Below are 27,730 nucleotides of genomic sequence, written 5' to 3'. Positions count from 1 at the left end.
GCTGAAAAAGGTGGCTGAATGAAAAGCCAATGTATCTTGCCCAGAGGTTCATGGTGGGGTGGGCTAGGAAGAAGGTGATATATAAATATAACAACTAAATAAGTAGAATACTTATGCAAGCAAGTAGTAGGTACTATGGTAGTGCTAAAAGGATAAAATTCAGCAGTTTTAAAAAAGAATGAAACCTTTCTTTATACAAATGTTTTCTGAATTAACTTTGTATTTAAAAAAGAACGTACACAGCCATTTTTCATAGAAAACATATGTCATTATACAGATATATATTTTAAGAAATCCAATTATGTATTGCAGGCAAATGTTGAGGTAAGAATTTTATCTCTGAAATCTGCCCATATTATCAGGATGTTGATTTGAGATACTTTCAGTTGTTAATCACTTCTCCTGGCTGATGTAGCATGTAGTTAAATCCTGGAGCTCAACATTTTGTTCTGATGCATGCAAATAGGACTCCCATTCCTTTCAGTGAAGTGGCCACTAGGAGAGGGAGTTAAGGCATTCCTGGCTTGGGTTAGATTTGCCAAATATGCATACAAGTAAATTGTATGGGTTTTAACTGCACCCAGAAACATTGCAGGACAGGAAACAAGCAGAAAGAGGAAATTCTATTAGTATCGTAGATACAGATTGATTATCAGGACAGGACTTAAGAGGTAGAGTCTAGAAAAAAAATTCCCAGTAAACTTGTAGAAAGTTTATTTTCAGGGTGGTTTTAAAGGAGAAAAACTGGATTGTTGCAGAGTTACAAGAATGAGAATAAAAGGAACCTCATGTGGCTAAACACACAAGCAGGGCTGGCTTCAGGTTTCTGGGGTGACTGGACAACATGGGCTTCTGTGGCAGGGATCCAAGCAGCACTGGACGGCTGGCTACAGCTCTGATCACCCAGTGCTGCTGGGTGATGTCAAGCCAGCTCCAACTTATAGTGATTCAATGCATGAATGCCCTCCAGAATGTCCTGTTTCTGGCTGCCCTGCTCAGTTCTTGCAGACCACCCTTTACAACTCCCATAATATCCCAAATCAGCACTATGCTGGGGCACTGTAGGAAGTTAACAGGGTAGCCTCCTCCAGCCACCTAGTGCTACTCAGGGTGGTGGTCTGAGAGAAAAAAATAACATGGAATCAGGGTAGGCCTCAACAGTTGCTCAAGCACGCCAAAATCCTGGTGCTAGTCCTGACTGCACAGCAGGACCGATTCTCCCATCGGCTTCCTATTAACTGCGTGTATGTGAGAGAGATGGGAATAGATGAACTATGAGAAGGTGCACCTACTGGTGGGTGTCTATAGCTACCATTGGCCCTGTTCCTCAGCTGTGAATGGGGGTGATGAACTTTGCACATTGTCAGAGGCTTCAGGTAAGTTCCACGTGGTAAGTTTCGAGGCACTTATCTATCCCATGGTTATTCATTTTCCTTCTTCCACTCTATGTGTGCTGCAAGAAAAGAGCAGGTTCACCACAAAAATGGTGGCTCATGAACTGAGTAGTCCCACTTACAGGTCAAGACATACATTTCAGCAAAAGGCAAAAAAATAAATAAAAAAAACTCTATAATCAAAAACAGAAAACCATGCATCACTTTTCAAGTCTGTTGTTGCAGAGAAGTGGGCCAGATGACCCATAAATGTTCCAGTTTATTTGCACTGGCTGTGTATGATTTTGGACCACATGGAAGTATTCAAGCTGTTATGCACATTCATAACAGCCTCAAAGCACAATTCCATTGACATCATCTTTTGTACTGTCACATTGGCTAAAGTATTACATGGACAACTGTACTCTATTTTTAAAAACAAAAATGTGTGCTCATATTAAAGCTAATGCTGAGTACTGAAACAAATAGACAGAATAAGGACTACGGTATGCTGTGCAGCATTTGTTTTACGCAAGCACCTCTCTCAGGACCAATTTACACACTACTTTCCTAATTGAGGGAGCATGTGTAATTAAGCTCACTCCTACCCAGATTATTATCAGGGTGATGAAGCAGGTTCTTTCTCCCTGGAAACAGGTTAGGTTTTGCACATGTACATCACAATACGCAGTATTTGCCCTGCCTCATTCCCCCAGCAAGATACTGTACCACTGCAAAACTAACCTGCATCAACAATTGCACCTCATTTATTGGCAATGAACGTTCTTAGATCAGCACACAGAGTTTTTCCTTTGTAAAAAGGAATGGGCAAATCCAGGCCTGTCAGCTCAAGTAAAAGCAATCATGGCTACGAGCAAACGAGCAAAGTACTTGTCCTTGAAGAGGCCTGATTTGTGGCAGAAGGTCTTGCTTTACCGAAAGGATGTTTCAGGCTGAACGGAGGAAAATATTGAAAGGGTCTCCACATTATACCACCTTTTGCATCTCCAGTGGCCATCACCTGTGTTACTCTATTTTATATATTTGGAAGGCTAATATATCTGGGAAGAAAGCAAGGCGTCCTTAAATGCCCACAAAGTTTCCTTCATAGTGCTGGTAATTGTTGAACTGGACCTCAGACAAAATCTAATTCTTACTTGTATTATTTTTTGTTGTATGTTCAACACAGAGATAAAGTTGCAAAATACACTATAGGTTGTCTTCAATAAGGATGAGGGGAGGCATTTCAAGACAGAGTATGCCACTATTCCATCCTTCTTTCTTAAGACGGATGGTGATACAAAACAAGGTGGAAGACGGTGGGAAAACACAGGACACCCTATATAATTCCATGAATGAGACAGGGAGGCTGTACAAGAAAAACCACATCTGGAAGTACTCATGAAGGTAAGAAGGAATCTGAAAGGACAAGATGATGTTATTACCTCAAACAAGAGTGTCATGTCTTTTACAACAAGCACATATAAACCGAAGCTCTAATCCTATACATCAGGGATGGCCAACTTCAGGAGGTCAAGGGCCATCCCTTCACAATGTGGGCTTTATGCCATGATGGCGGCAGCAGCAACTTCCGCACATGCCCTGCTGATTTGCTGACTAAAATAGCCAGAAGAAGCTAAATCTGGCCATTTTAGCTGTCTGGACTGGTCAGCAAAGCACTGGGGGTTTTAATGCCGGTGTCACAAATCTCAGCAATTTGTGAAATCTGGGGGCAGGGGCAGCCAAGTGGTGCCAGACCTTTATACCAATTATGGGCCACATGTTGCCCCACCTGGCTATACCATCGTACCTGGAAAAAAGCCACACTGAACTTACTTCTGAGTAGATGTGTCAGGACTGCACTAGTCACCAAAGCAGATCTAAAACAGCACCAACAAACACTACTGTAGGAGGGATTGTGTAGTATAAAAATAGTTTTCCAGCAAAGCTTTAGTATGAGTCCAGTATTTCAGATACCTGACTAATCAGAGTGCAAGTAAATTGTACGTCCTACTAGAAGAAACAGCATTCCTGAAAACATAGCAAAAAATATTCCAACTGGAGCCAATATAAAAGACCAGCCATAGCGCACATAGAGGGAAAAGTCTGGACAGTCCATTTTCTTCGTAATCACGTAGTTTTTGAGATCAGCCATTGCCTGGACCCAGATGACATACAGTACAACCACCAGTGTGAACAAAATACCTGAAGAAGAAACAAAATTTTAGTAAAGATTCATGACTCCATTAGTTTGACTATATTAGTTTGTATCACAGAGTTAACTTGTAAAATACCTGAGAATCCCACTGGAAAAACTAGGCATTACAGCTATGGCTGGGGATGAACGGTGTCAAAATTCGAAACATCTGGAGGACACCAAGTAGAGGAAGGCCAGGAGAACCTTGCAAAATGGTACATGCCACTTCCCAACTATGGACTGAAGAAGTGCAATCCACTGTACCAGTGGAAAGTGGTATCATCTCATATCTCTTGTACAAGACCTGTCAGTTCTCCTGTGCAGGTCCCACTAAAATTAAAGGACATTACACAAGAGCACTGCAACCTGTGCAGAGTCCACACATTCTCACATATGTGAGAGGAGCACTTTCCCAGCAGCATCTGCCCTGTAATTCAGGTCTGATTTGTTTCCCACCTGGCACCAAAAACTGTCATTACTTTACAGCACAATGCTTTTGATTAATTTCTTCTTTAACACAAAATCATTCTGGTCAATAGTTTCTGGTGCCTGGCTGACCTCTGTGGTTCAATTGCATATAATATTCCTGCAAATCTTATATGTTCAATAACTTTAAAGGATTCTAGAAAATTGGCATATCCATTCCTTATCAAACTTATTTGAGTCCCAAGAATAGGCTCTAGTAACTTAGCTTGAAATCAGATCCAGGTAAGTTTGATTAAAATCTAGAAAGCCCCAGGGTCCAGTTCAGAAATACCTGAACTCTTGAAAGCTAATGCCATATGGTGTACACCTCAATTGACCATTTGGTTTATTTGGATAATTTGACTAACCAACTTGGTTCATCATGGAAGAAAGCCATTATAAGATGAAGTGACTGTACCAACTTTCCAACAGTAAGTATATCATTTTGCTATCAGAAGTTGGTAAATTGGCTATTAGCATAAACTCAAATCTCTTGGCTTATGGCTGAAAGTGTGCTGAGAAATAAATGGCTGAATTTCAGAAAAGATGGTCAGCACTTGACCGTTGACTCATCTGAAAGTATCTTGTTGAGAAGTGTATGAAACGTTGGTTAACAGCAGCCAATAGATTTTAATCCTTTGTAGATTTGAAATCTGCCTTTGATTGAATTCCAGGGGATATGAAGTGTCATTCTTCTAGTGAGAAAGCATTGTTGAATCTTATTATTTGTGTCTATCAGAATTCTATAGATCAAGTAACATGTGATCTGGAAGATAACTTAAGCCCTGTTCTGTCACTAAGGGTATCTGTTAGAATTCTATACTTGCTCAAAGTATGTTTACATTTTGCTCAATGATGTAATTGGGGCTTGTTTGTCTTCTGATTTCCATTTACCTAGACTGGCTGAATCTAGAACTCTATGCTCGTAGTACATGCATATGATATTGCTTTCCTTTCCTTATTGAAAGTGGGTCTGAAGCAACTGCTTCATGGATATATGGCTTTTTCTATGGTCAATTTGATCACCATTAATTTCAGTAAAATAAAGATTATGTTTTTCCCCATAATATTTATCCCCCATAAATATTATGCGCAAATGAATTTCTGGGGAGCAGAGTGGGAAGAAGTCACTTGAAAGTCACTAGGTATCTAGGTGCGATAGGTGTATATTCTCTGAGCGGTTCATAGAAGTTTTATATTACCTGCATGAAATAGTCCGTAATTTGTGTTTTGTTTTTAATACTAAGTGGCAGGGAGCACAATTTATTCCTGATGCTTTCCAAGTGTTTAATACAGATATCTTGTTCCAGTTGTTAAGTGATTTTCCAATATGGATTTGTGGCTTTGACGTGTACTCTCAAATTGTCCGCATTTCCTTGGTGGATGCCAGATGTGCATCACTAGCTGTTCTGCATCTGGAGGCTGGTTCTCCTTACATGGAATGCAAGACAAGCATTCAGATTTTGGTCAATATTTCTGCAGGTTAATTGCACCTTCTTCAAGACACATATGAATAGTCTATGTCAAAAGCGGTAAATTATCATTATTAGGGCTTCATGTAATTTTGCTCCTTCTCAGATTATTTTTGGCACAATTTATTCTTGATCTGCAGATTAAGATACTGATTCACACTTTTCTATTACTATTACTTGTAAAACTTGCTGTGCAATCGGCCTGGCATATCACTTAATTTTATTTAGCATCATGACAATTATTTAGATAACAGATTCCAAATATTTGTTGATCTTTTCTTTGGTTTGCCCAGTTTTATTGGATAGCCACTTTTTCAGTATTCCCAAAACAACTCTGAGCTTGTGAGGGCTGAAACTGATATTTTAATAACTTTCATCTCTGGATGGGGTTCTACATAATTTGTACAGAGATCATCAAAATGTATTATATTCTTCTATTTGATTAATCTACTCAAGGGTATTTCAGTGGTATGTTTAATTCCCTCCTTTTCATTCTATACATGTATATAAAATGTGTATACATGCCATCTCATGTTATGACAGATAATGCATGTTTCTGAAGTTCTGTTTGGTCTTTTGAATGCATCAACATCTGTGAAATAAAACCAAACTGAACTGAGTTTCCATCTTCTGGTACCATTTTGCCTTCCCACGAAATAACACACTGGCAGAGGATGCTGGGAGTTGTAGGATGGGTTTCCTGTCTAAAAATGAACAGGACAGTATCCTAACACTCTATTGCTAGCTTCTCCTCTTTGAAAACATGAATTATGCTTGAAAAGTTTAGAAAAGATCCAGAGCCAGCCTAATTGCAATGTCAGTTCGTTATGAAGGGGCAATGTGCCAAATGGAATCTATTTATCTTGGGAAGGCTCTTACGCTGACAATTGTCACAAATGACCATAGCTAACATTTTTGAGCCCAGTGGCTGAGATTAACCTCATTCCTACCACCCACTTGAAGAGGCAAAGCATTTTTAGAAACATTTCAGGCAGCCATGTATTTCTCAATTTTCAGCTTGCTAGACCTTGGCTTGGGGCATGAATGTCTGTTATTTAGTAAAGCAGATTTTTAAAAGAAAGTAGCAATGAATCACAAATAGCTGGGGAAAAAGCTTTCTAAAATGTAAAATTTGTGTCTGAGGGAGATTAGGATAAATAAGCACTTACGTTCTTTCTTCTCCCAGTCCCTCCCCATCCCTCTTCTATTCTGCTATTTTGTTTTTAAAGTAGACCCATGTTTGATATACAACACTGTGCAATGAGATAAGACACGGATGTCTCTGAGGTCAGCCATTTCGGTCATTAATATTTATTCTCCCAAGTCTGCTTCACTTGCACAATCCTGCTTATTGCAGAAGGAGGAGGGGAGAGGAAGGAGACAGAACCTTTAGAAGTGCCTGTGAATTGAAGAGCAATTTTCTGGCCTTATTTATTCTTCCCAAATGGCAGTGCCTTCCACTCATCAGCAGGGAAGCACTGCTAAGGGCACAAAGCTTCCAAGAGCTAGATGTGAACCCAACAGGTGCTGAGCAGAGTGACAGGAGCTTCAGGCTAGTGCCTATAGTAAATTTAGAACGATGCTGATGGGTAAGCAACCACGTGTTCACTTCACAGACTTTGTTCTCACTGTGGATGTTGCCAAGGTACATATTGATACATGCAGAAGGAACAGGCCAGTTCCACTGCTCAGACAATTTATGGGGTCCAAGTTACTGCAGCAGGAACTGAGAGAAAAATCAAAGGGAATAATTTAGCAGGAAGTGAGTGGGCCAAAAAGAACCCAGGGCAAAGCTGTCGCTGTGACAACAGAGGATCCCTGACTGATAGCAGGAGTCAAAATGGTCTTCAGCTGTCTGAGAAGGTCCAGGGAACCCCACGCAAGAAATTAGACGGAAATCAAAAGCAGAGGGAATTTTACCAGAAGGGCACAACTGGAGCAAAGTTCTAGCCTCTGCTTTGTACCACTTAGATTCCACCACTGCTTCAAGCACAAATTCTGTGATTCTCCTCCACAGATCAAAAATCAAATTACATTTTGGCAGTAATACTGTTGTTGTTATGTGCTGTCCTATCCATGACAGCCCTGCTCAGATGTTCCGAATTCAAGACTGTGGCTTCCTTCATGTATTCAATCCATCTCATATTTGGTCCTCCATTTCTTCTTCTCGCTTTGACTTTCCCAAGCATAATTGTATCCTCCAGTCAGTCTTGCCTTCTCATGACGTGTCCCATGTATGACAGTCTCAGTTCTGGGATTTTTACTCTATGAAAAGTTCTGGTTAAAGTTGATTGTTGCACATTTGGTCCAGAGTCTTCACGAAGCTTTCCTCTAGCACCATGTTTCAAACCCATCAATGTTCTCCCTGTCAGCTTTCTTCACTGCCCAGCTAGTAGTAATATTGACAATAAATAAATAGAGATTTCTTTTCTTTTGGGGTCCACCTCAGTCCTATGATCAGCCTTCTAATTATACCACTTACACCATCATCACGTCTAACAGGGCTAACCTTAGGAATGGGTGAGCTGGGCACTCACTGTGGGCAACAAAAGTGAAGAAGAGCCAAGCAGAGCTCAGTGACCACATATTTGCAGTCAACTATCTGCAGTGACCAAGACTACAGAAAACAGTGAGTAACATTCACCATTTCCTTCCCAAAGTTCTGCAGACTGTGTATTAATTACAAAAATAGCCATACAGGGCTTTTTAGCATTTCTAGTTCTATTCATTCTAGAAAAAGATCAGTGCAAAATGGCTTTACTTTGAGGCAACATTATCCTGGGAATTAGAAACATAGAAACAGAGCGAGTCAGAAGGGGCCTCCCGGGCCATCTAATCTCACCTCCGGCACCAGCCGGCTCTGCTCACAACATGCCCACCATGTGCACGTCCAGCCTATCCTTGAATACCCACACCGATGGGGACTCAACGACCTCTCGTGGAAGCCCATTCCACACCCTCGGGGTCCTAACTGTTTTAGTATCATCTGCGAATTTGATCAGCAGATTGTTCACCCTTCTTCCATGTCATTTATGAAAATATTAAACAGGATTGGCCCCAGGACAGACCCTGGGGGACCCCGCTTGTCACTGGCCGCCATCCCGATGATTCCCCACTAATGGTTACCCTCTGCTTTCAGTCAGTCAACCATGCCCTAATCCACTGGACAATACTTTGGTGTATCTCAAAACTTCTCAGTTTCTCCACCAGGATATCATGGGGAACTTTGTCAAAGGCCTTGCTGAAATCCAGGTATACCACACCCACTGCATCCCCTCCATCTAGCCATCTTGAAACCTTGTCATGGAATTCCACAAGGTTTGTCTGGCAGGACCTGTTTTTGCAGAAGCCACATTGTGTGGCTGTCAGCCTCCCTTCCCTATCTAGCATCACTAGATCTCTATTACGAGCCTTTCCATTGTTTTTCCTACAATGGACATAAGGCTAACAGGTCTGTAATTCCCCATGTCCCTTCTACTACCCTTTTTGAAAATTGGGACCACTGATGCCATCCTCCAGTCCTCTGGAAGTTCACCCATTCTCACGAGGACTCAAAAATGGAGGCCAGCGGGCGTGAGAGAACCCCTGACAACTCTCTAAGTACTCTTGGGTGTAACCCGTCAGGGCCTAGCGCCTTTGTAATGTCCAATGCCCTTAGGAGCCCCTTGACTTCAAGGGAGGTGAATCTAATCTCAATAGTCATTTAGCATCTGTGCCTGTTCCCTCATATCAGTCACTGGATCTCCATCCTCCTTATTTAGTGGTCGCACCACTTGTCTTCCCTTCCTCTTCCTATTTACATGCTGAAAGAAGCCCTTTTTGTTGCTTTTGATACTCTTGGCAAGTATCAGCTCTTAATCAGCCTTAGCCTTGTGAAGAATCCTTCTGCAATGGGCCTCCTCCTCCTCCCAGTATACCCTTTTGTCTACTTGCCCCAGTACCCATTTCCTACGGAGGTTCCTCTTTCATCTAATCCCTCTAACCACCTCCTTTTGCATCCATGGCGGCACTCTCCTCTGCCTCCCCACCTTACTAACTAGAGGTATCATCAAGACTTGCGCCTCCAAAACCTCCCTTTTGAGTGCCATCCACCCCTCCTCAACTCGCTTACCTTCCAGTAACCTATCCCAGGAGACTTTCCCCAGTCTGGCCTTCAGTTGGCCAAAGTTGGCCCTCTTGAAGTCCCAGCTTCTAGTGCTCGACCTGCTGCACGTCCCCAGTCCCCTGATCTCAAAGCAAAGGATGGAGTGATCACTCGCTCCTCTCTATTGGTCAAAACCAAGTCAAGGATGTTTCCCCACCTCGTCACCCCTTGGATGCTCTGTGTGAAAAACCCTCCCTCTATAGCTTCTAGGAAGTGATGTGACCTGGCTGGCACTGCCGAGTGAGTCTCCCAACTAATATCCAGGAGATTGAAATCTCCCATAATTACTGTGTCTCTCCCCCAAGATATCCTTAGAATCTGATCTGTCAGGACATCATCCAGGGTCTCAAGTTGACCTGGAGGGCGATAACATACCCCCACTGTCAGGTCTCTTTCCCTGTCAAAACCCCTAAGTTTCACCCAGACTGCCTCTGCCAAATCCCCATCTGTGCTGCATTCTATCTAACTGCATCCTATCCCTTCCCTGATGTATAAAGCCACACTCCCACTCCTCTTTCCCTTCCTGTCCTTTCTAAAAAGGTGATACCCCTCTACGTTCACATTCCAGACTTGCCTTTCATCCCACCAAGTTTCTGTGATTCCCACCAGGTCATACCCTCCTATTCCCAGGAGAGCTTCAAGCTCTTCCTGCTTATTACCCATGCTCCTAGCATTGGTGTACATGCACCTCAACTCCTTCCCACTGTTTCCTTTCCTTGGAGTTCCCAGCCTCCCTCCCATCCTCCCTGATACCTGGCCCCTCTCTGTAGGAGTCCTGTCAGTCCCTGCAGTACCTCTAAAACCCTGCTCCCAGAGCCCTGATCCTCTCCCCACACTTGTCCAGTGCAGACACGTTACTGGGGGGCCTGAACGCCCCCCAGCTAAGTTTAAAGTCTTCCGGATGAAGCTCGCTAGAGCATCTCCAAAGGACCTTTTCCCCATCCTCGTGAGGTGTAACCCGTCCCTTGCCAGAAGTCCATTGGCAAGAAACCGAGTGCCACGGTCGAGGAACCCGAAGTGTTCCTTCTGGCACCACATCCTAAGCCAGTTGTTCACCTCAGAGACCCTCCTGTCCCAAATCCCTGGACCAGTAAGATCGACGAGAAGGCCACTTGGGCCTTCAGCTCCCTGAGTCTCTTCCCCAAGGCCTCAGAGTCCCTGATGGTCCCAACCACACCCTGCCTGGCCACATCGTTTGTGCCCACATGGATCACCAGGAGCAGCTGGTGACCCCCGGAGCGAACAAGACACTCCACTCTGTCCTTCACATGCCGGATGCATGCGCCCGGCAGGCAGCAAACCTCCCTTGTCTCCAGGTTGGGGTGGCACACTGCCGCCTCAGTGCCCCTGAGCAGGGAGTCCCCAACAACAATCACCTGCCACCATGTCTTCCCGGTGGTGGTAGGCAATCATGCCCTGGGCCTGGCCTCTCCTACAGCGGCTCCCTTGCCACTTGTCATCCCAGGCTGGGGGTCCTGCTGGTCCCCCGAGGCCTCATCAGTCCCAGCCTCCCCAAGTGGAGAGAACCTGTTTCCCAGCTCCAGATTGGTGCCAGGAGAAGGAGGAAGATGTGCTGGGTGACATGTCTCCATGTCTCCCTGGATGCTCCTCCCATGGCCTCTCCCTCAACTCTCTGTCCAGAGGGGGTCTGCTCCCGGGGGGGCCTGGAGAGGCCTTCAGGCACCTCACCTCAGGCACCTCACCTCTTGACCTTCAAGCACCTCACCTCCTCCTCCTCTAGCAGGACCACCAGCTTGCACCAAGGGCAAGTGTAACCCTGCCTCTCTTGGGGGAGAAGGGCGAACATGTTGCAGCAACACCTGTGACTCCTGCCAAGGCCATCTCCTGGTCTGCCACTGGGAACTCTTCCAAGACCCTACTTTGGTCCCCCGCCTTGTCTATCCTGCAGTACCCCTTACTCGCCCACTTCTCCCAGACAAAAACCCACACACACACACAAGGATAAAATAAATTTAAATTGGAGGAAAAACAAAGGAAAGCAAAGTAAAGCACAGAACAGCACAAAACAAAACAAAAAGAAAGAAAAACAAAGCAATTTAAAATAAAACAATAAAACAAAACAAAACAAAACAAAAAAACCCCTCAGCCTCCCAGGGAAGGGAGTCCCTGGGCAGCCCGGGCCACAGCTAAGGGAGGCAGACAAGGGCTGCCACCGTTGGTGCTGCCAACGGCTGAGCGCGGCCTTATCAGTCCCTCAGGCCAGTGGCCCCGCCTCTCTGCTCTCTGCTGGCCCCTCTAGCCTCTCTGGCCCCGCCCCCTTCCTCTCCGCTGCTCCTGGCCCTCTGCTCCCCCGCCCAGCTCCTCCCTTGTCTTCGCCAGTCCCCTGGCCACTCAGCGCTCTCTCCCAGCCTGTGCCTCTGCTGCTCTGCCAAGAGGCAAGAGCCAAAAAAAGCAAAGGACTTAGTGAAGGACGGTTTATACACTTTAAATAAAATAATTAAGTAAAACAATATAAATGGTCAAAATTCTATGAGTACTAGAATTAATTTTTTACAAGAATGCTTGGAGATTTTTTTTTTAAGATTATTTTTTAAGTCAAACACACAAGACAGTGGAGAAACTTTTAGGCTATAGAGGAAAAAAAATGGGGTGCCTAAAAAATAATGGGGTGTCTGGAAAAATAATGGGTTTTTAAATATGCCTCTTACCAGCAGTGATGAAAAATCCTCCGCCTACTTTGTATAGCACGTGGCTCCCAAATGGCGCAGCGCAGATGATGAGAAAGCTTGCAACGATCACCGTCACTACTCCCAGTAGCATTAGAACAGACCAGAAGCTACGATAAACTAGACATTACCCAGGTAGGGAAGGGAGAAGATACAAAAAGGGATTTAAAAAAAAATAAACCATTTTTAAAGTGCATGGAAATATTAATAAAAAGCTTTCCCTTCCCCCCTCCACCCCGCCATTTTCATTCTCATTAGCAAGCCAAACATTTATTTCAACACAGCTTCCTCTGTAACAGTAATCTAAGAAACCATATGTCCTTCATTAGACCTGAATGCCAAATCCTATCAGATAATCTTGGAATATAATGATGTATGTCAGAGTGCTATGAAACCCTGTTGCTTGGTATCTACAATAGATGCATGTGGTTAATAAGTTCATTAACTTGGTCAATTGAAATTGTTCATATAATGGTGTACTGAACCAGTGCCAAGATTCTTCTAGATAATTCTATGGTTTCACTAGAAGATAAAATCGATTTCACCAAAGTAGAAACAGAGAGATGAAGCAATAAGATGCAAGAAAATTCGTTGAGTAGGGCCTAGAATTCTTCCTTTTTAAAAATATAAAGTGAGAGCTTTTTGCAAAGGTTTGCATTTCATTAAATGTATTTATATATGATTTTTAAAACTGGAAGCAATGGGAGTAGAACAAGGCGATACGTGTATTTAAAGAGCAATTCAAATTTGCCTGTCAACAGAGTCATTTGGGCAGTAAAGTTCTTTGTATATTATTCAAACGAAACAGCAAAATCACAGAAATCTCACTGAGCCAAGAACAAGCCATGCTGAATCATGGAAGCAGCTGGTGAAAAATGGGCAGGGAGTTTTGTGACACATGGTGGTCCAAGGAAAATAAAATGCCCATAATAATCACTTAGTTGGCTAATTACACATCTATTTTCAGAGAAGCTTTACAAAGACTGCAATCATGAAAATAAACTAATTTTACACATTGAAAAAAGCAGATTTATTAATTCCTCCTGTTGGACAAATTATGAGTTCATATATGTTTTCCTAGAGTTAAAACTTACAAGATAACCCAAAAAGGTAAGCCCATGTATCATAATATCAGTCTATTAATATGTGGTATTAATAACATTAAGCTAAGACAAACCATATTCATTCGGTCTTCTGGTAATAAATTGTACAATATTGATAAATCCGAGGCTATCCTATTGTATATATTATATTCATTTGAAGCAAATATTGATATGTTCAAGTCAGAGGTTAAACTTCAGATGTTTACATCTTTTGTGCAACTATTTATTATATGTATACAATTATAAAATGGCAATATATGATTGATGATCTATATATCCATACTGTAGGATATGTCACTGTGTCAGAAACATCCCTGAACATACCAGCTGAGCCCGCTCCAGGACTGTTATGTTTGTACTTTTAACCATCACTTGCTGAGTTTCTACCATGGCTACATAGGAAAGTCACAAAGGTAGTCAGAAGCTCATTTAGAAAGAGATACATTTATTTAAGCTTAAAAACATTAGTTTGATATGTTGTTATTAGGCACTTGGGGCTTCTTCTGTGAAAAAAAAAAGAATTAAACAAGAACCCCCTACTGAGTATGGTTTAGCTCAGGACATATTGATCAGAAGATTTTAGTAATTATAATTGCATTTTCTTTGCACTTAAAATACTGCTTGGGGGAACATTCCCTACCATAGTATTTCAGTGGCTGGATTTACATGTCATGACAAGCAATTGTGAGGGTTTTACAGTGGTGAGCTTGTTGTGCCCTCCAGACTTAGTCATGGCATATTACCGTGGCTTGTTTTGGGCCTGGAAATCAAAAGAAGATAAAACAGTGGTTCCTACTTACCACAGTGGTTTGTTATGACATCCAAAGACCTGGGAGTGCCATTTTTCTGTTTATGGTAAAGAAACACCATTCATTCTAATTGGTCTGTTCTAAATAAGAATACCCTTGCATAGAACCCAATGTGTTTCATAGCTGGAATGTTGAGAAAACCCATTCCCACACATCCACCAACAACACCAATCATGGTGGTTGGACAACTAGACATAGTGGCTGGACCAAGACATGGACAGAGGCCCTTCCACTTTGGAATACTGAAGAGTCACCAGAGTTGGAGCATGCTTCAAGACACAGTGTATGACATTCTCATTCTGGCCATATTTTGGTGACCAGGAATGGTGAAATTCATTGTTCTCTACTCTGAGACCTTGGTGTGGACGAGATTCAATTAAATGTAATTACTGCCCAAAATACTGTATTGTTATACAGTGCTTCCTCTATGTGGAAATTACACTATTTTCCCATTGCCTTCAGATGGATTTGATTTGATGTTTTTATTTGATTTGAACCCTCCAATGCACAAAAAGTGGCATTCAAGCCAGCTTACAGGTACTTGATTGATTTTGATTCTAGTGATAAAAAATGATTAAAAGAGTACATTGAAATACAGTAGGAACAAAACAATGATTGGAATGGGTTAAAAGGTTTACTGTAAAAACATGAGGTGAGATACAATACCTAATTGCCATAGAAATTGTCTCTTCATAAGGCAGATGAATTTATAATATTATATTGAAGCTCTTTCCAAAGCACAGTGACATAAAAAACTAATGTTTTAAGTTTGACTACGCTGTGTTGTTGCAACAGGATAAGAGAGAATAGTTTCCATAACTTAGCTCCACTACATTTTAATTCCTCGTGTCTCAGCACTTGCTTTGGCAATGTTCTTCAAAGCTAAAAATATAATGGCACCGGGAACAGTAGAAGGGAATAAGAGGAATGGGCTTAACATAAATCTGATTTCTGCCATAACACCATCACCAGCCACACCAATATTAAATTACTTCTTAATTTCACAGAACTTTCAGGAGTTACATCAAGCCTGAAGTTTACCTGGTCCATGTCATTTTGGGCAGTATGAAGCTAACCTTTCTGTGCATACTCAGATTACTGTTTGAGGAAGGCATGCACTTGCCTGGTCACCCGTATTGTAAGGTTTATACACTCTTTCTATAGTAAGTTTCACAAAGAATTTTCAGGGTGGGCTCACAAGCAATATTTTTATATTATTATGATTATTATATTTATTTATATTCCACCCATTCTCAGTACTGCAAAGGAATATCCAAGGAGGCTTACAATATTAAAAACTTGTACAAAAACTTGATCTTTCTATTTCTTTCCACCATCCCAATGAAAAGAGCACCTCAAGCTAAAATGCCTGTGTTTAGAATTACTGAATTACCCATATTATGGTGTGCCATTGTTACTGTGTGTGGCATTATTTTTCTAAACATAATTGCAATAAAAACTGTCCAGTGTGGAGGTCCAATGCAGCTCTTTGGAGAATAATTCCTTTTAATATAAAGCTTCGTTAATACATGACCAGCCCATTTGATTGCATTTCTATTGTGTGATGTAGCTGGGAATTTAGTGATCAATTGTTCCCTGATTTCACTTTTTTTAGTATCCTCAACCCTCTTTTCTATTTTTGTTGTAGGCATTTGCAGACTTTGCATTTTTGAGACATAAAAGAAATGTTGCTCAGAACAGTAATTTTCATGAAGGTAAAATGATTAACTTTTTAATCAGACTGTAACCTGGTTTGCACAGAATACCAATCCATGGATTATTTAATCCATAGTTAACATCCTCCGCGCCCCCCAGTACTCAGGGTATGTAGGTGAACAAAAAAGCTACTTGCTTTCTTAATTCCTGAATGGTTTGTTCTCCTCCTTCTGCTATCTTTGCTTCATAAATGCTTTTGTAGAACTGTAGTACTGGCATAAAGAGCAGCTGTATTTTTTACAATCAGTCTTTTCTATAACTTCTATAGCCTTGCAACTCATAAACAACCCATGGGCATAGGTTCACACATAATAGCAATCCCTTGTTCCCACAACCCAGAGTTCACAACACAACAACAAACTATGGGTTTTCTTTCTGGGTCATCCATAGTAAACAAACTCTGGTTCCCTAGTGTTTCACACATTACAGCAATCCAGACTTCAACAATATATAGGTTAAATAAACTATGGGTTAGCATTATGTACAAGCCAGGTCTATCGAGTCTGATTAAAATCAATCTGTATGACTGTTAACCACTCAGCATATATACTATTTCAGAACATCAATTTTCTTGAAGCTTCTGAAAGCAGATGAAACATTAGCAACTTAGTATAAAGAAAGTTTGTATAAAATCAGTTATAGGTAGTAGTTGTCGCCAAACAGATTAGCTAAGATGTTTCTAAAGATATTAAATGAATGTTGGGTATTTAAACATAAATTGGGTATTTTTATTACATAGAGTAGAGAAAGTGGTACAAAAATCCTTAGTTTCTTAAACCGGAAATTTCTTTTTTAGTAGGCATTATACTGGAACATTACTAAATAAGAAATGTATTTGATTTTACTTGTAATCATTGTGGTGAGGAGTCTATTTGCTTAATACTGGAAAAATGAAGAATTACCCATCAACGAATTGACTAAAAGATCCTGAACTGTGCAGAAATGGTCAGACTGAATTTACCATTGAAGGAGTAAGAAGATACTGACTTCTACCAGGCTTGGAGATTTTTTTCCTTTATTATTGGCTAGAGATACAGGACTTTGCATAGATTTAAACAAGGGTGGTTTTTTTTGGACTTGGCTTAGATTTAAATATGTTTTCAAGTTATTATAAATGGATTTGAATATGACTAAGGAATGTTAAAAAGAAGAAAAAAGAGGGGGCTGACCCAGTATGTCTGATGTAATTGATGATTGATGTTTTTAGTGTCAGTTTTAAAAAAATAATAAAATTTATTATAAAAAAAGAAGTGTAGCATACTTTATAAAGAACTTTGGGTATATCTAATGTTGCCTTTGCTTTGGTATAAAGCACTTTCACTCATGCACATTGGACCCCCAGATTTTGCCATCCTCTCCTATGCCTCATCTTCGCAAAATAGATACTTTCAAGGATTAGGAGATTCTCCGGAGCAGAATGGTGTATGATACAAAGTGCTGCAGTTAAAATCAGGGGTGCTAACAAGTGAGGAGAAAAACTTTCTGCTAAGACTACTACTGGCTATAATACACTGGCTAGGTTTACTTACCTACTTATTTTATACTTGTATGCTGCTAACTATTCCAATAGTAATCTCCAAGCAGCTTACAACAACCTAGGGCATGCAAAGAAACCTGTGGTGCTCCCATGGTGATGGAACTTTGCCTGAACATATTGGTCAAACCATCATGTGGTTACCTAAAAAGCATGGTTTCCATACTCCCTGCTCTTGCCTCACCACACATTCCAGGAGTCAGTACAAGCAGACACACCATGCTTGCCTAATTCTCTCCTATAGACTGCATCAGCATCCTTTTGACTGGCCCTCTACAGACTTGAGGCAGGTTCATTCCCTCCCCTCCCAAGTGTAGCTGTATGTTTGAACTCTGCTCCAGCTCTCACTGAGAGTTTAATTAAATAAAAAGTAACAGTTTTGCCATGATTCGCCACCGCCACTACCTCTCCTTCCTTGTTTTTTAACATGGAGAGATGGACACATCAATCAGCCAATGGAAATAAAGTGTGCAAAGTTGCATCTGTTGCTAGGGTGTGGACAACAGGTAAAGACTGAAGGCTTAGAAATGGCCAGTTCTGCAACCACTCTAGCCAGCGGATTCTATGGAGTTTCCATACCAACAATGGTAAAATGGCAATCCCAGATTTGGATTACTGAAGAAGCTGTGGTGAAGCATGGAAACCTTAGAAGGGATTGCTGATTCTCTCCATGGTTTTAGAAAATTAATCCTACAATGCAGCAACTTCACAACTCAGTGCAGACTGCACAAGAGATCCACAACAATAAAATGTGACCATAGTTTGTGCAATCCCACCCACTATCCCACAGGGTTCTCTTTTTCTTTCCATTTGCAAGTAATAGCATTTGGAATCTTCTCCACGAACACACAGTGCAAGCTGTGGAAAGACTGAGCTGAAGAGACGTACTAATCTTGATTTCAGTGGAGTTCTGTCTGGTTCAGTTGCCTGTGGTTTCTGTCACTAGAAGGACATTAAGTTTTTCAGCCTAAAAAAAGCATCTGATAACTTCAGAACCAGAGAGAAGAACTAACTTTACATTACTGTTTTATCATCATTGTCAGGATCGGACAGAAAGTATGTGTGTGACTAATTCACCAGATAACACCTGGAAAGCTACCTACATTTACTTGGGAGTTGCACTTAATGGGACTTGCCTCAGTGAGTAAACATATATAGGACTGGGGCCTTGTTTTATGTCTATTGGCATAAAATGACCAATATCACTGCAGCTAGAATCAAGGGATGTAACAGGAGACATTCTAGAGAGAGATGGAATGCGAAGTATCCATTCGTGACAAATACGCTGGGAAATGTAATGCACTTAAGACTTGGAACTTGTATAATTTGCAGTGCACACACATTGTAAGCAAGGCTGACAAATACTTTACCGCATACTTCTTATATTAGAAATTAAGTACAGCACTGGAAATGGGTTGCTGAGGACACACAAAGGGATTCTAGAGAAGGACACAGGTTACCAAAGGCAAACCTTTGTACTGAAGAGTATTTTTTTCCCTCAAGACCAAACCAGGGTCAGTTACTTAGTGTCTTATTGGAGAAAGACACGAAGTTTGAAAATATAAAATAACCTCTGTCAAGAAGGTCAGAATTTGTAAAGATAAGTCTAGAGGAAGATGTTTTGATAGCAGATGTACTAAAAAGAAGTGTAGGTCAAGATGGCCATGTACAAAAGTAACTGAATGTTTTCTGTGATTATCTTTTCTGTTACTAATCAGTGCAAAAAGCTAAACATATAAACTCATTGTATATGATGACTTGAGTAGCTGGACCCAACAAGAAATGGACTAACTCTCTATTGTTAGTGTGCATATAAATAGTCATTTCTTATATAAAATTACTTGCTGGTGTTGCCTGTCTCTCTCACAGTCAGACAATGAACAAGAGGGACGGTTATTTGTTCTCAACAGTATTATATCAACTGCTCCATTATTTAATTACTTCATTATTGTGAAATAAATCGTAAGAGTGAGGCCTAAAATAACGGTTATAATTCCACATTTTAATAGTCCATGGATATCAGTTATACGAAATATGAATACTATTTAATCTTATTGCTCTGTGTCATGAAGATCTTAAAATCATAATTAGCAATGGGATAGGAAGAAATTTAAGATGAGAGTTTCCAAATGTAATTTCATTCTAGAATCAATAACAGTGCAATCCTATACATGTCTAATTTCACTGAATTCAATTCTGAGATAAATGGGCATAGGATTGCCTAATTGTCTATTAGGCGCCTACAATAAAAGCAAATTTCATACAATACTTTGTGTTAGATCAACAGGACTATTTAGGATGGGTTAATGACTGACTATACATAAGAAATATAGCTCTTTGGGGAAAAGAACAGAATAAACATGCAGCTAAATTCCACTTATCACATCATTGTAGAAAAAAAGATCTTTTAAGATCAAAGATGATGCAATCATATTTTAATTACTAAAATCTCGGTGTAGATACAGAAATTGAATATGCCCTGGGAAATCTCCACTACCATTGGTAATTCGACATTCTTTTCTTACAAAGAAATTGGTTAATTTAAATTTGGGAAAAGATATAACTAGATGAATATACTTTGTTAAAGACAAGATAGTGAGATCATACGCATAAATTCAAATTAAACTGCTTCTGAACAAAAAAAGTGTTAAAGCCATTAGGTCAATTTGAATCTACACCAATCAATAAATCTAACACATGAGTCTAAAGCAGCCTATTACTCCAAATCAAACCATAGTAAACAAAAGCTTACACATAATCGAAGTAGGTGTTGATGAGGGGAAAGGATGAAATCTAGATATGATTTTTTTTCCAATCAGAAGGGAGTGTTTATTGAACACTGCATATATTCAAGTTAAATGCACAAATTTAAGGAATTATTATTGTTATTGTTGAAAAAGAAAAATAGCAGTTGTGAATTATATTCATTTAAACTTCTGTAAGAGGTTTTTGAACATGTTTCAAAGTTGTCACCATTTTAGTCTTGATTGCATTCTATGCCTTTTCCAATTTAAGAATTTCCTAGCATCGGACTGCATGCTTGTAAATATTTTTGGTTTTTTAAGGCTTTTCCATGAAAAAGAACTTGCTTGCATTTAATATGCAAAATAATTTTATAGTACCTAAGAAATCTGTATAGATTCATCTCATTTATTATCATTTTATTATTGATTTATTCATTCATTCATTCATTTATTAAATTTATATTCTGTTAAATTGGCCTGAGGACCCTCTAACTTAGTTCTCATCACATGCATTCTGATATTATGCTTTTATTGTTGGTTCTGCATGTTCAGAACAGATGCGGGTTTGGATCTAAAGGCACAGATGGGGGTTTGGATCTAAAGGGACAGTCAAATAGTCCTTCTCTTTGTGGAAGGGCAAATTTGGATCCATCCCAACACTTAAACTAGATCCTAAGAAACAAAGAAGTTGGTTTTGTTTTTAAAGCAATGGACATAGTGGATTTTTATCTGATCTTCCAGAGCAATGTACATGCTACATTGAGTAATCTATACTGAACAGTAATTGTGTGCTTGATCACACAATTGTTCCAGCCAAATGAGTTCCACAAAGGCCAAATCTCGGAAGTCCCTAGAGTGGCAAGTATTGTTGGACTCCAACTCCCATCAATCTTGGTCAATGGTAAGGAATAAAGGATGATGTGGTCAAGCATCTGGAACACCACAGGTTCCCCAGCCCTGCTCTATAATGGTAGGTTGAACTTTGTATAATATTGTGTTGATTTAATATTGTCGTGCCTGAAGTCTCGGCCAAGATGTATACTCGCGAGGAAGAGACAGGAGCTGGCAGTGAGAGTTTGGCAATTGACCAAGGAGACTTATATTTGAGAACCAATGCTCAGACGGCCCATACACAGCCTGACTCTCAGGCTGCTGAGCAAGAAACCTCTCCTCCACCTCATCCCTTGGCCCCTGAGCATGCAACCTCCCCGCAGACCGAGGGGAAAGCGTCTGAGAGAGTAGCTCCCTCTGATTCTAACTCTGGACTGCCTGAGGAAGATGCCCTCCTGGCTCCAGACCCTGAAGCCGCTGGACAGGGTTCAGCAGAAGAAGTAGGATCCGCCCGAAATAGAAGAGCCTTGACACGACAGACTCAATTTCGACGAAGGGACGAGGGTTTGTCACGCCCTTGGGTGGAAAGACGAGACAGGAAGGTTTGATACCACGTGATGCTTTCGTAGAGAACTCAGAAAGAAGCGGCAACTGTAGCCGGTAGGGAGCTTCTTAGCGGAGTTTATCAGTTACGTTGTAAATCTTGTAGAAAGTAGCAATAAAAGTTTATAGCTGATATATGGCCTGCTGTGTGAGTTAACTGAAACGTGAGACCACCTCACGACAAATATTGAGTTGAGCCCCACTGAAGTCAGTGGTCCTTTACCTGTGTGTCGGCATGCACTGGACTGTCATATAAGTGTCATAGTTTCTCAGGAAAATCGGAGGCACTGATAACTCAGATCATTGTCCAAGTAGTTGCAGGTTCTATTTGTAAGAAGAGGCAGCCAGATGCCTCACAAGCGAGTTCTTAAAGCAGTGGCCCTCCTTGCAAAGCAGTGCGGAAGAGAATACTTACTAATGGCAGAGTCGTAGGCAGTTGAATTGTGCTCATCTCGGAGGAGGGGAAATGGAGAGAGGTAGGCATGGGTGCAGTTTTTGGAAGGTGACTGGTTAGCTGAAAAACAACAGCACACACATTAAACTATGGTCTTGAATTTACAGAGGACAACTTTTTCTGGAAGGAGAATGTCTTCATCTAATGTTGCCCTACATAAGTTTGAGCTTTAAGACAAACAAGAAGATGGAACCCTATTATATGGAGGTCTACAAATTTGATTTTTGATCATTCCTGTACGGTCTGAATTATAGAAGAACAGTTATGGAATAAGAGTATAAATTCTCTTATAAACCAGTAACAGGTTAAAGAGCTGAAAGCAGAGAAAAGGAATAATGGTAAATTATCCCAATAAATAGTGGAGGCCACAGAGATCTGTATTGGTACAAACCTGATTCATGTTCATAAATAATCTGGATTTAGGACTAAGCAGTGAACTGACCGAGCTTGAGGGTGACACCCAATTGTTAGTGGACGTTCAGAGAAAAGGAAGTGAGAAATATATATAAATATAAAGTGAATATAAAGTGATGCACACTGGGGCGAAAAAGCCTAACTTCACACCGGATGGGATCTAGTCAGGAAATAGATCTTTCAGTTGTAGTGAGCAGTGATATGTAGCAGTTAAGGGCACAAGACTGGGACTTGGCAATCTGGATTCTTGTCCCCACTCAGCCATGGGGCCAATCGGATGACTTTGGGCCAATCACAGAGTCTCAGTCCAATCTACCTCACAGGGTTGTTGCTGTAGGGATAAGGTTGAGAGCAGCTGAAGGAGAATGATCTAAGCCACTTTGAATTCTTAAAAAAGGCAGGATATAAATCCAAACAATAAATTAAATAAATAAAAGGCTTGATTAAAATGTGAGTCCAATGTCTGTCTACTGTGAAAAGGGCAAATTCCTTCTTAAGCATAATGAGGAAGGAATTAAAAATAAAATAAGATCATAGTGTCCTTATACAAATCTATGGTGCAGCCACACTTGAAATATCCAGTGCCTCTTTCAGTGCAGAAAGGGGCAATGGAAATGATGAAGGGGCTGTAACAAGAAAAAGTCATGACATTTGGAACTGTTTTGCTTAGAAAGAGGATAAGTAAACATAATAGGGGTGTACAAAATTATGCATGCTGCGGAAAAGGTGGAGAAGGAGACATTTTTCTCCTTTTCTCCTAATTGTAGAATCCAGAGTTGTTCCACTGAAGTGATTGGTGGCACCTTGAAACAAATAGAATGAAGTACTTCTTCACACAGTCCAATGGGCAGCTGGCTAGCCACCGCGTGAATGGAATGCTGTACTTGAGGGTTGGATACAACATGTGTTCTTCCTGTGTTCTTAAGATCCATATATATAGTACAGACACTTCTGCCTTCCAAGTTTTCCAGTTCCTCCAGTACCTCTGCCCAGTGGCAAGCTATCGTTGCTCCTTCCCACATTTCCACAATCCCTCACTTCCATTCCAGTTATCCATCCTCTCTTCTCATTCTGGCAATGCCACAATTCCTGGCACAGGGACACAGTACGCCTTCTCATTATTTTGGTCACCTTTCTATTTGCATTGAAGGACTGTGTGCTTTATCTACAGAGGGCCTGAAAAGCTGCTTAGTCAAGTCCATTTTAAAGATAAAGAACTATAAGACGGAAGAGTCAGAAGGGTCCTTGAGCTTGTCCATTAAGTCCAGTCAGCCACTGGACAGCAGGAATGAGCAGACACGCAGGCAACCTGGTTGCACTGCTTCTGCTGGTAGTAATTCCATTTGAATTACACTAGTCATTTCCAAATTTGGATCTGTTCATTTAATTAGCATGTGCAACTTTTATGCAAAGATATATCCTTGTTGTTTCCCTTTCTTGGTAATTCAGTTTTTTTCTTTTCTGGCAGTGCGTAAGTGACCACCCTTCATTAGTCCGAAAATAGGTGAGCAGCAGAAACAGGGGCAAACATTTTCTGTACCAACCAACGCAGTGGATGTAACGGGGGCTTGCACTGCTGCATCTGTCTTTTGTTTGGAGCTAAAATATTGCAGCTGTGTTATTTCTATTGATTATATGGTTTAAATGATGACATCGAGCACTTTAGAGCAAGATGATATATACATATTTTAGTATAGTAATTACTCAGTAACTTATATTTACTTTAATAAAGTACTTTGGTATCAAACATAGATTTTCCAAGCACTGCAGTCAGTTCATATGCCATAATTTATTCCCTTCTGTATTTATTATTGTTACAGAGCTCAGAAAAACAAAGTGGTTTACAAGAAGAAAAAGCAAAGAAAAAAACAGGACTTGCTTGCCTGGAGGCTTAACATCTAAATCACAGGCATCTTGTGCTAGAGTGGTACATAAAAAAGTGAAACTTTTCCCTCTTGTTAGAGGGTTTGTGCAATTCTTGCATAAGCTGAAGTATGCAAACTGCTAGAGATAATAGCAGAGTTCCCTCTTGGCCAAGAGTCTGCAGAACAACTTCACGAAAGCCCTTGTGCCGATATTGGTAGAACACCAGTGGCTATTTCCCTTCTATTCTCATATCTGTAGGTGCAACCTTTGTCTTGTTCTCAAGCAAAGCCAAGCTGCTGGAGCAAGTATGTTGGATGGTCAGCACTAAAACAGAAAGGGATTGTTCTGTGGGTTACTGCAAACTGGCATCCATGTGGGCACCTCCAAATATTTCAGTTAATATCTGTAACATAAGAGCTTCAAGAGCCAATACTGCAGGATGAGCATCTTAAAAAGAACATATCCCCCTCCCCTGCAGGTCCCCAAATGTGCTCAGGAGGATGGTGGGACCCAATGGAAGGAACTCCTACTACATGAATAGTAAACTGTTAGCCTAATGTTGGCTGTAGCCCTTCACAAATAGTTTGCCCTCTGTGAATAAAACTGATCAAGACAGACACAAAGAGAAGTACCAATTCTAAAAGCAAATATTGTTGAAAGAATACTTACTATACCAAAACTTCCACATGCTGTTATGATTATTATGTATCTTCCCATCAAACCAGCACCTCCAGAAGAAACCTTCATGGTGGAAAATAATCTTCTCTTCCTGCAGAAAAGAAACAGACAGTTCACCATTCCATCTGTTTGACTATACCTACGACTCCCTTTTCCGCAAATACATATAACTATGGACAATAAACATATCTACACATTTTAGTTCATTTTTTGAAGAAAAGCCATATCTTAAATCTGAAATTATTTCTTCATACTTTGGGTGATTCCAAACTATTTCAACCATCATCACAAGCAAAGAGCATTTCCTGATTACTATGAGATTTACATTAAACTGAATAGGGTTCCTCTGTCATGACTTTTACTACCAAGCAACTAAGAAGAAAACACCCTTGTGATACTTCTGCAAGATGTCATCAAAGGAATAAAAATATATACTAACCATGGTCTCATTCAGACCGTCTGAACACGTTCCAACTTCTGTAGCAAGTAACCAGTAGTCTGTTCCAAAGGCCACTAAAAAGAACAAAATTCCTAGAGCTCCAAATAACCCTCCAAAAAATATACCGACACTCAATTTCATTGCTGATTTGTTTGTTCAAAATAGTGTGCTATGCTTACAATTTATGTTTATTAAAAAAAGGAGGGAAAAATCTGTTGAGGAAAGTCTGATCGTCTTTAAACAACTGGTTGTTTTTTAATCTTGCCCTCTGGGTTTTTTCCATTTGTCCTGCAGCTTGATTTGTGTCTCATTAATGTGCGACCTAACGAATGGACAGGGACTTCTATTTTGGGAGACTCCATGGAAGGGCTTTACAGTGTTTCCCTCAGCTAGGAGTGGCCAGCCAAAAATAGTTGACCTTCCCTGAGCTGAGGATTGACTTGAAATATTGTTGTACTTGGTGCTTCAGCAGACATGCAAAGCGGATGAAGTTACGGTGCCCCTTGTATTCAGCACAGGTTGGATTTCACTATCTAGTGCCAGCAAGCAGTTCCCACATGAGCACCCTGTAATCAATCTAGACCTCCCTCCCCTAAGCAAACAAGGAATGTTCATGCGCCGTCACAGGGAAACACACTCATACAGTGCCAGACTGAAATCCAAAAATATATAGGCCATACCGAAGGCTTATCATAAATTATAAATCAGAATGATGTAGAAAAATGCTTCAACTTCACTGATTGACTGGCTGATTCACAGAATTAGCAAACTGATACAGAATTTTACCAGCACATTAAAATTTGAAATTTGGTGTGCATGTATTCCAATACAAGCTAATTATTAAAACAAACAAAAAAGTAAAATGACTGAAGAAAGGCAATTTTTTGCATTTTATCCCAAACTCACAATCCTTGTAAAAGAAGGTACAAAAAGCTCCAAGTCCAACCTCCCTAAGCATACGCAATGCAGAGATGTGGGAGATGTTGGCATCCGCACACTTCAACAGTTTTTGAATGGCAGTGATTGAATTCTTTCCAGACACAGACAGGAATAAATCTGTGCCTTCAGATTGCCAGCTGTGTTTAGTAAAAGGGGGGGAAAAGTAAAATAAAAACATGAGGAATGTGTTTCTCCTACCATGAAGACAGGTTTCAATTCCATTTACAAAGCTAGCTTGTCTCTGCAGTGGACAGACCAGTTTTGACAGAAACAACATACACAAATTCCAGCTGTTTTCTTTGCAGTGCATGTAACTTTTTTGCTTTCTCAAACTTCTCTTAATTCAGGCTTCCCCGACCTATTGCTCTCTGAATATTTTGGCTTTGTTGCCCATCAGCTCCTGCCATTATGATCAACAATCAGGAATTCCAGTATAAAACATGTGGAAGATACTAAGCTGGGAAAAGCTAGAGTAACTGTTCACACTCTGAGTCTCCTATGAGTCTCAATAAAAGTCACTTTCCAGTAATTTTTGCAATTTCATGAAGTCTGCAATGCTATATGTGGCTACTCAGAAGTAAGTCCATTCAATTCAGGCAACCTTGCTACTTCAGTGAGTTTTCCCTTCTGGAAACTCCTTACGATTGTACTTTTCCTGGATTCTGAGCTTCAGCCTGAAGAGAGATGGATTTAGGTGTTGCAGCACAAAGCGCACACAAGACAATGCTGTTAAAACACATTTGCACAAATTGACCCAGTTGAAACCTATTTCATATCACCCTTTTCCCTACTTCCCTCTGCACTAGCCAGTTTTGAAATATAAAGACAGTGTATAGGAGAGCAGAAGGGAAAAGTTCACGTTCATTTCTTGTCTCCCTCTCATTCTGGATTTTTTACTACATTAAGCAGCACTTTGAACCAAAAGGGATTTACTTCTGATTAGATATGCCTAGGTATGCACTGTCAATTCATTTTTAAGGCCTTCTTTGCCGCCTAAATGCTTCTTTGCTGTATGAATCCAACACAGGGGCACACATGTTTTCACAAAGGTGGAAAAACACCTTTGCAGCAAATGAGGTTCGCACTGGTTCTGGTTTTGCAATATGGTCAATTTAATCTTGCCCGCTTCCAGAGCCCATTTTAAGCGGTACGTACATGCCCAGCTTCCTTTGTGTGACTCTGACTTCCACAAACAGCCGGGTCTGCCCCAGCTGCTCCCTCCGCCCAACAGTCCTTGCCAAGAAGAATTTCGAGCATGGGAG

The 27,730-nt window shown here is 40.7% G+C and overlaps 1 protein-coding gene across 2 annotated transcripts; it reads right to left on the bottom strand.

Annotated features, from left to right (window-relative positions):
- Window positions 1-206: 206 nt before the first annotated feature.
- Window positions 207-25,795, bottom strand: TMEM182 (transmembrane protein 182). Of its 2 annotated transcripts, XM_044429583.1 has the most exons (5): window positions 25,530-25,795; window positions 25,082-25,181; window positions 22,094-22,192; window positions 12,321-12,458; window positions 207-3,578 (listed from the first exon to the last, which is right to left on the bottom strand). In XM_044429583.1, the coding sequence occupies exons 1-5, from the start codon at window positions 25,668-25,670 to the stop codon at window positions 3,355-3,357; spliced, it is 702 nt and encodes a 233-aa protein (XP_044285518.1). In that variant the 5' UTR covers window positions 25,671-25,795; the 3' UTR covers window positions 207-3,354. The 2 variants fall into 2 exon arrangements, with proteins under 2 accessions (XP_044285518.1, XP_044285519.1); XM_044429584.1 differs by lacking the exon at window positions 22,094-22,192.
- Window positions 25,796-27,730: the final 1,935 nt, after the last annotated feature.

Source organism: Varanus komodoensis, unplaced genomic scaffold, assembly GCF_004798865.1.
Source record: "Varanus komodoensis strain SLA01 unplaced genomic scaffold, ASM479886v1 scaffold2, whole genome shotgun sequence".
NCBI classification, from domain to species: domain Eukaryota; kingdom Metazoa; phylum Chordata; class Lepidosauria; order Squamata; family Varanidae; genus Varanus; species Varanus komodoensis.
Note: the sequence above shows the minus strand (reverse complement) of the source record. Positions and strands in the feature narration are given on the sequence as shown.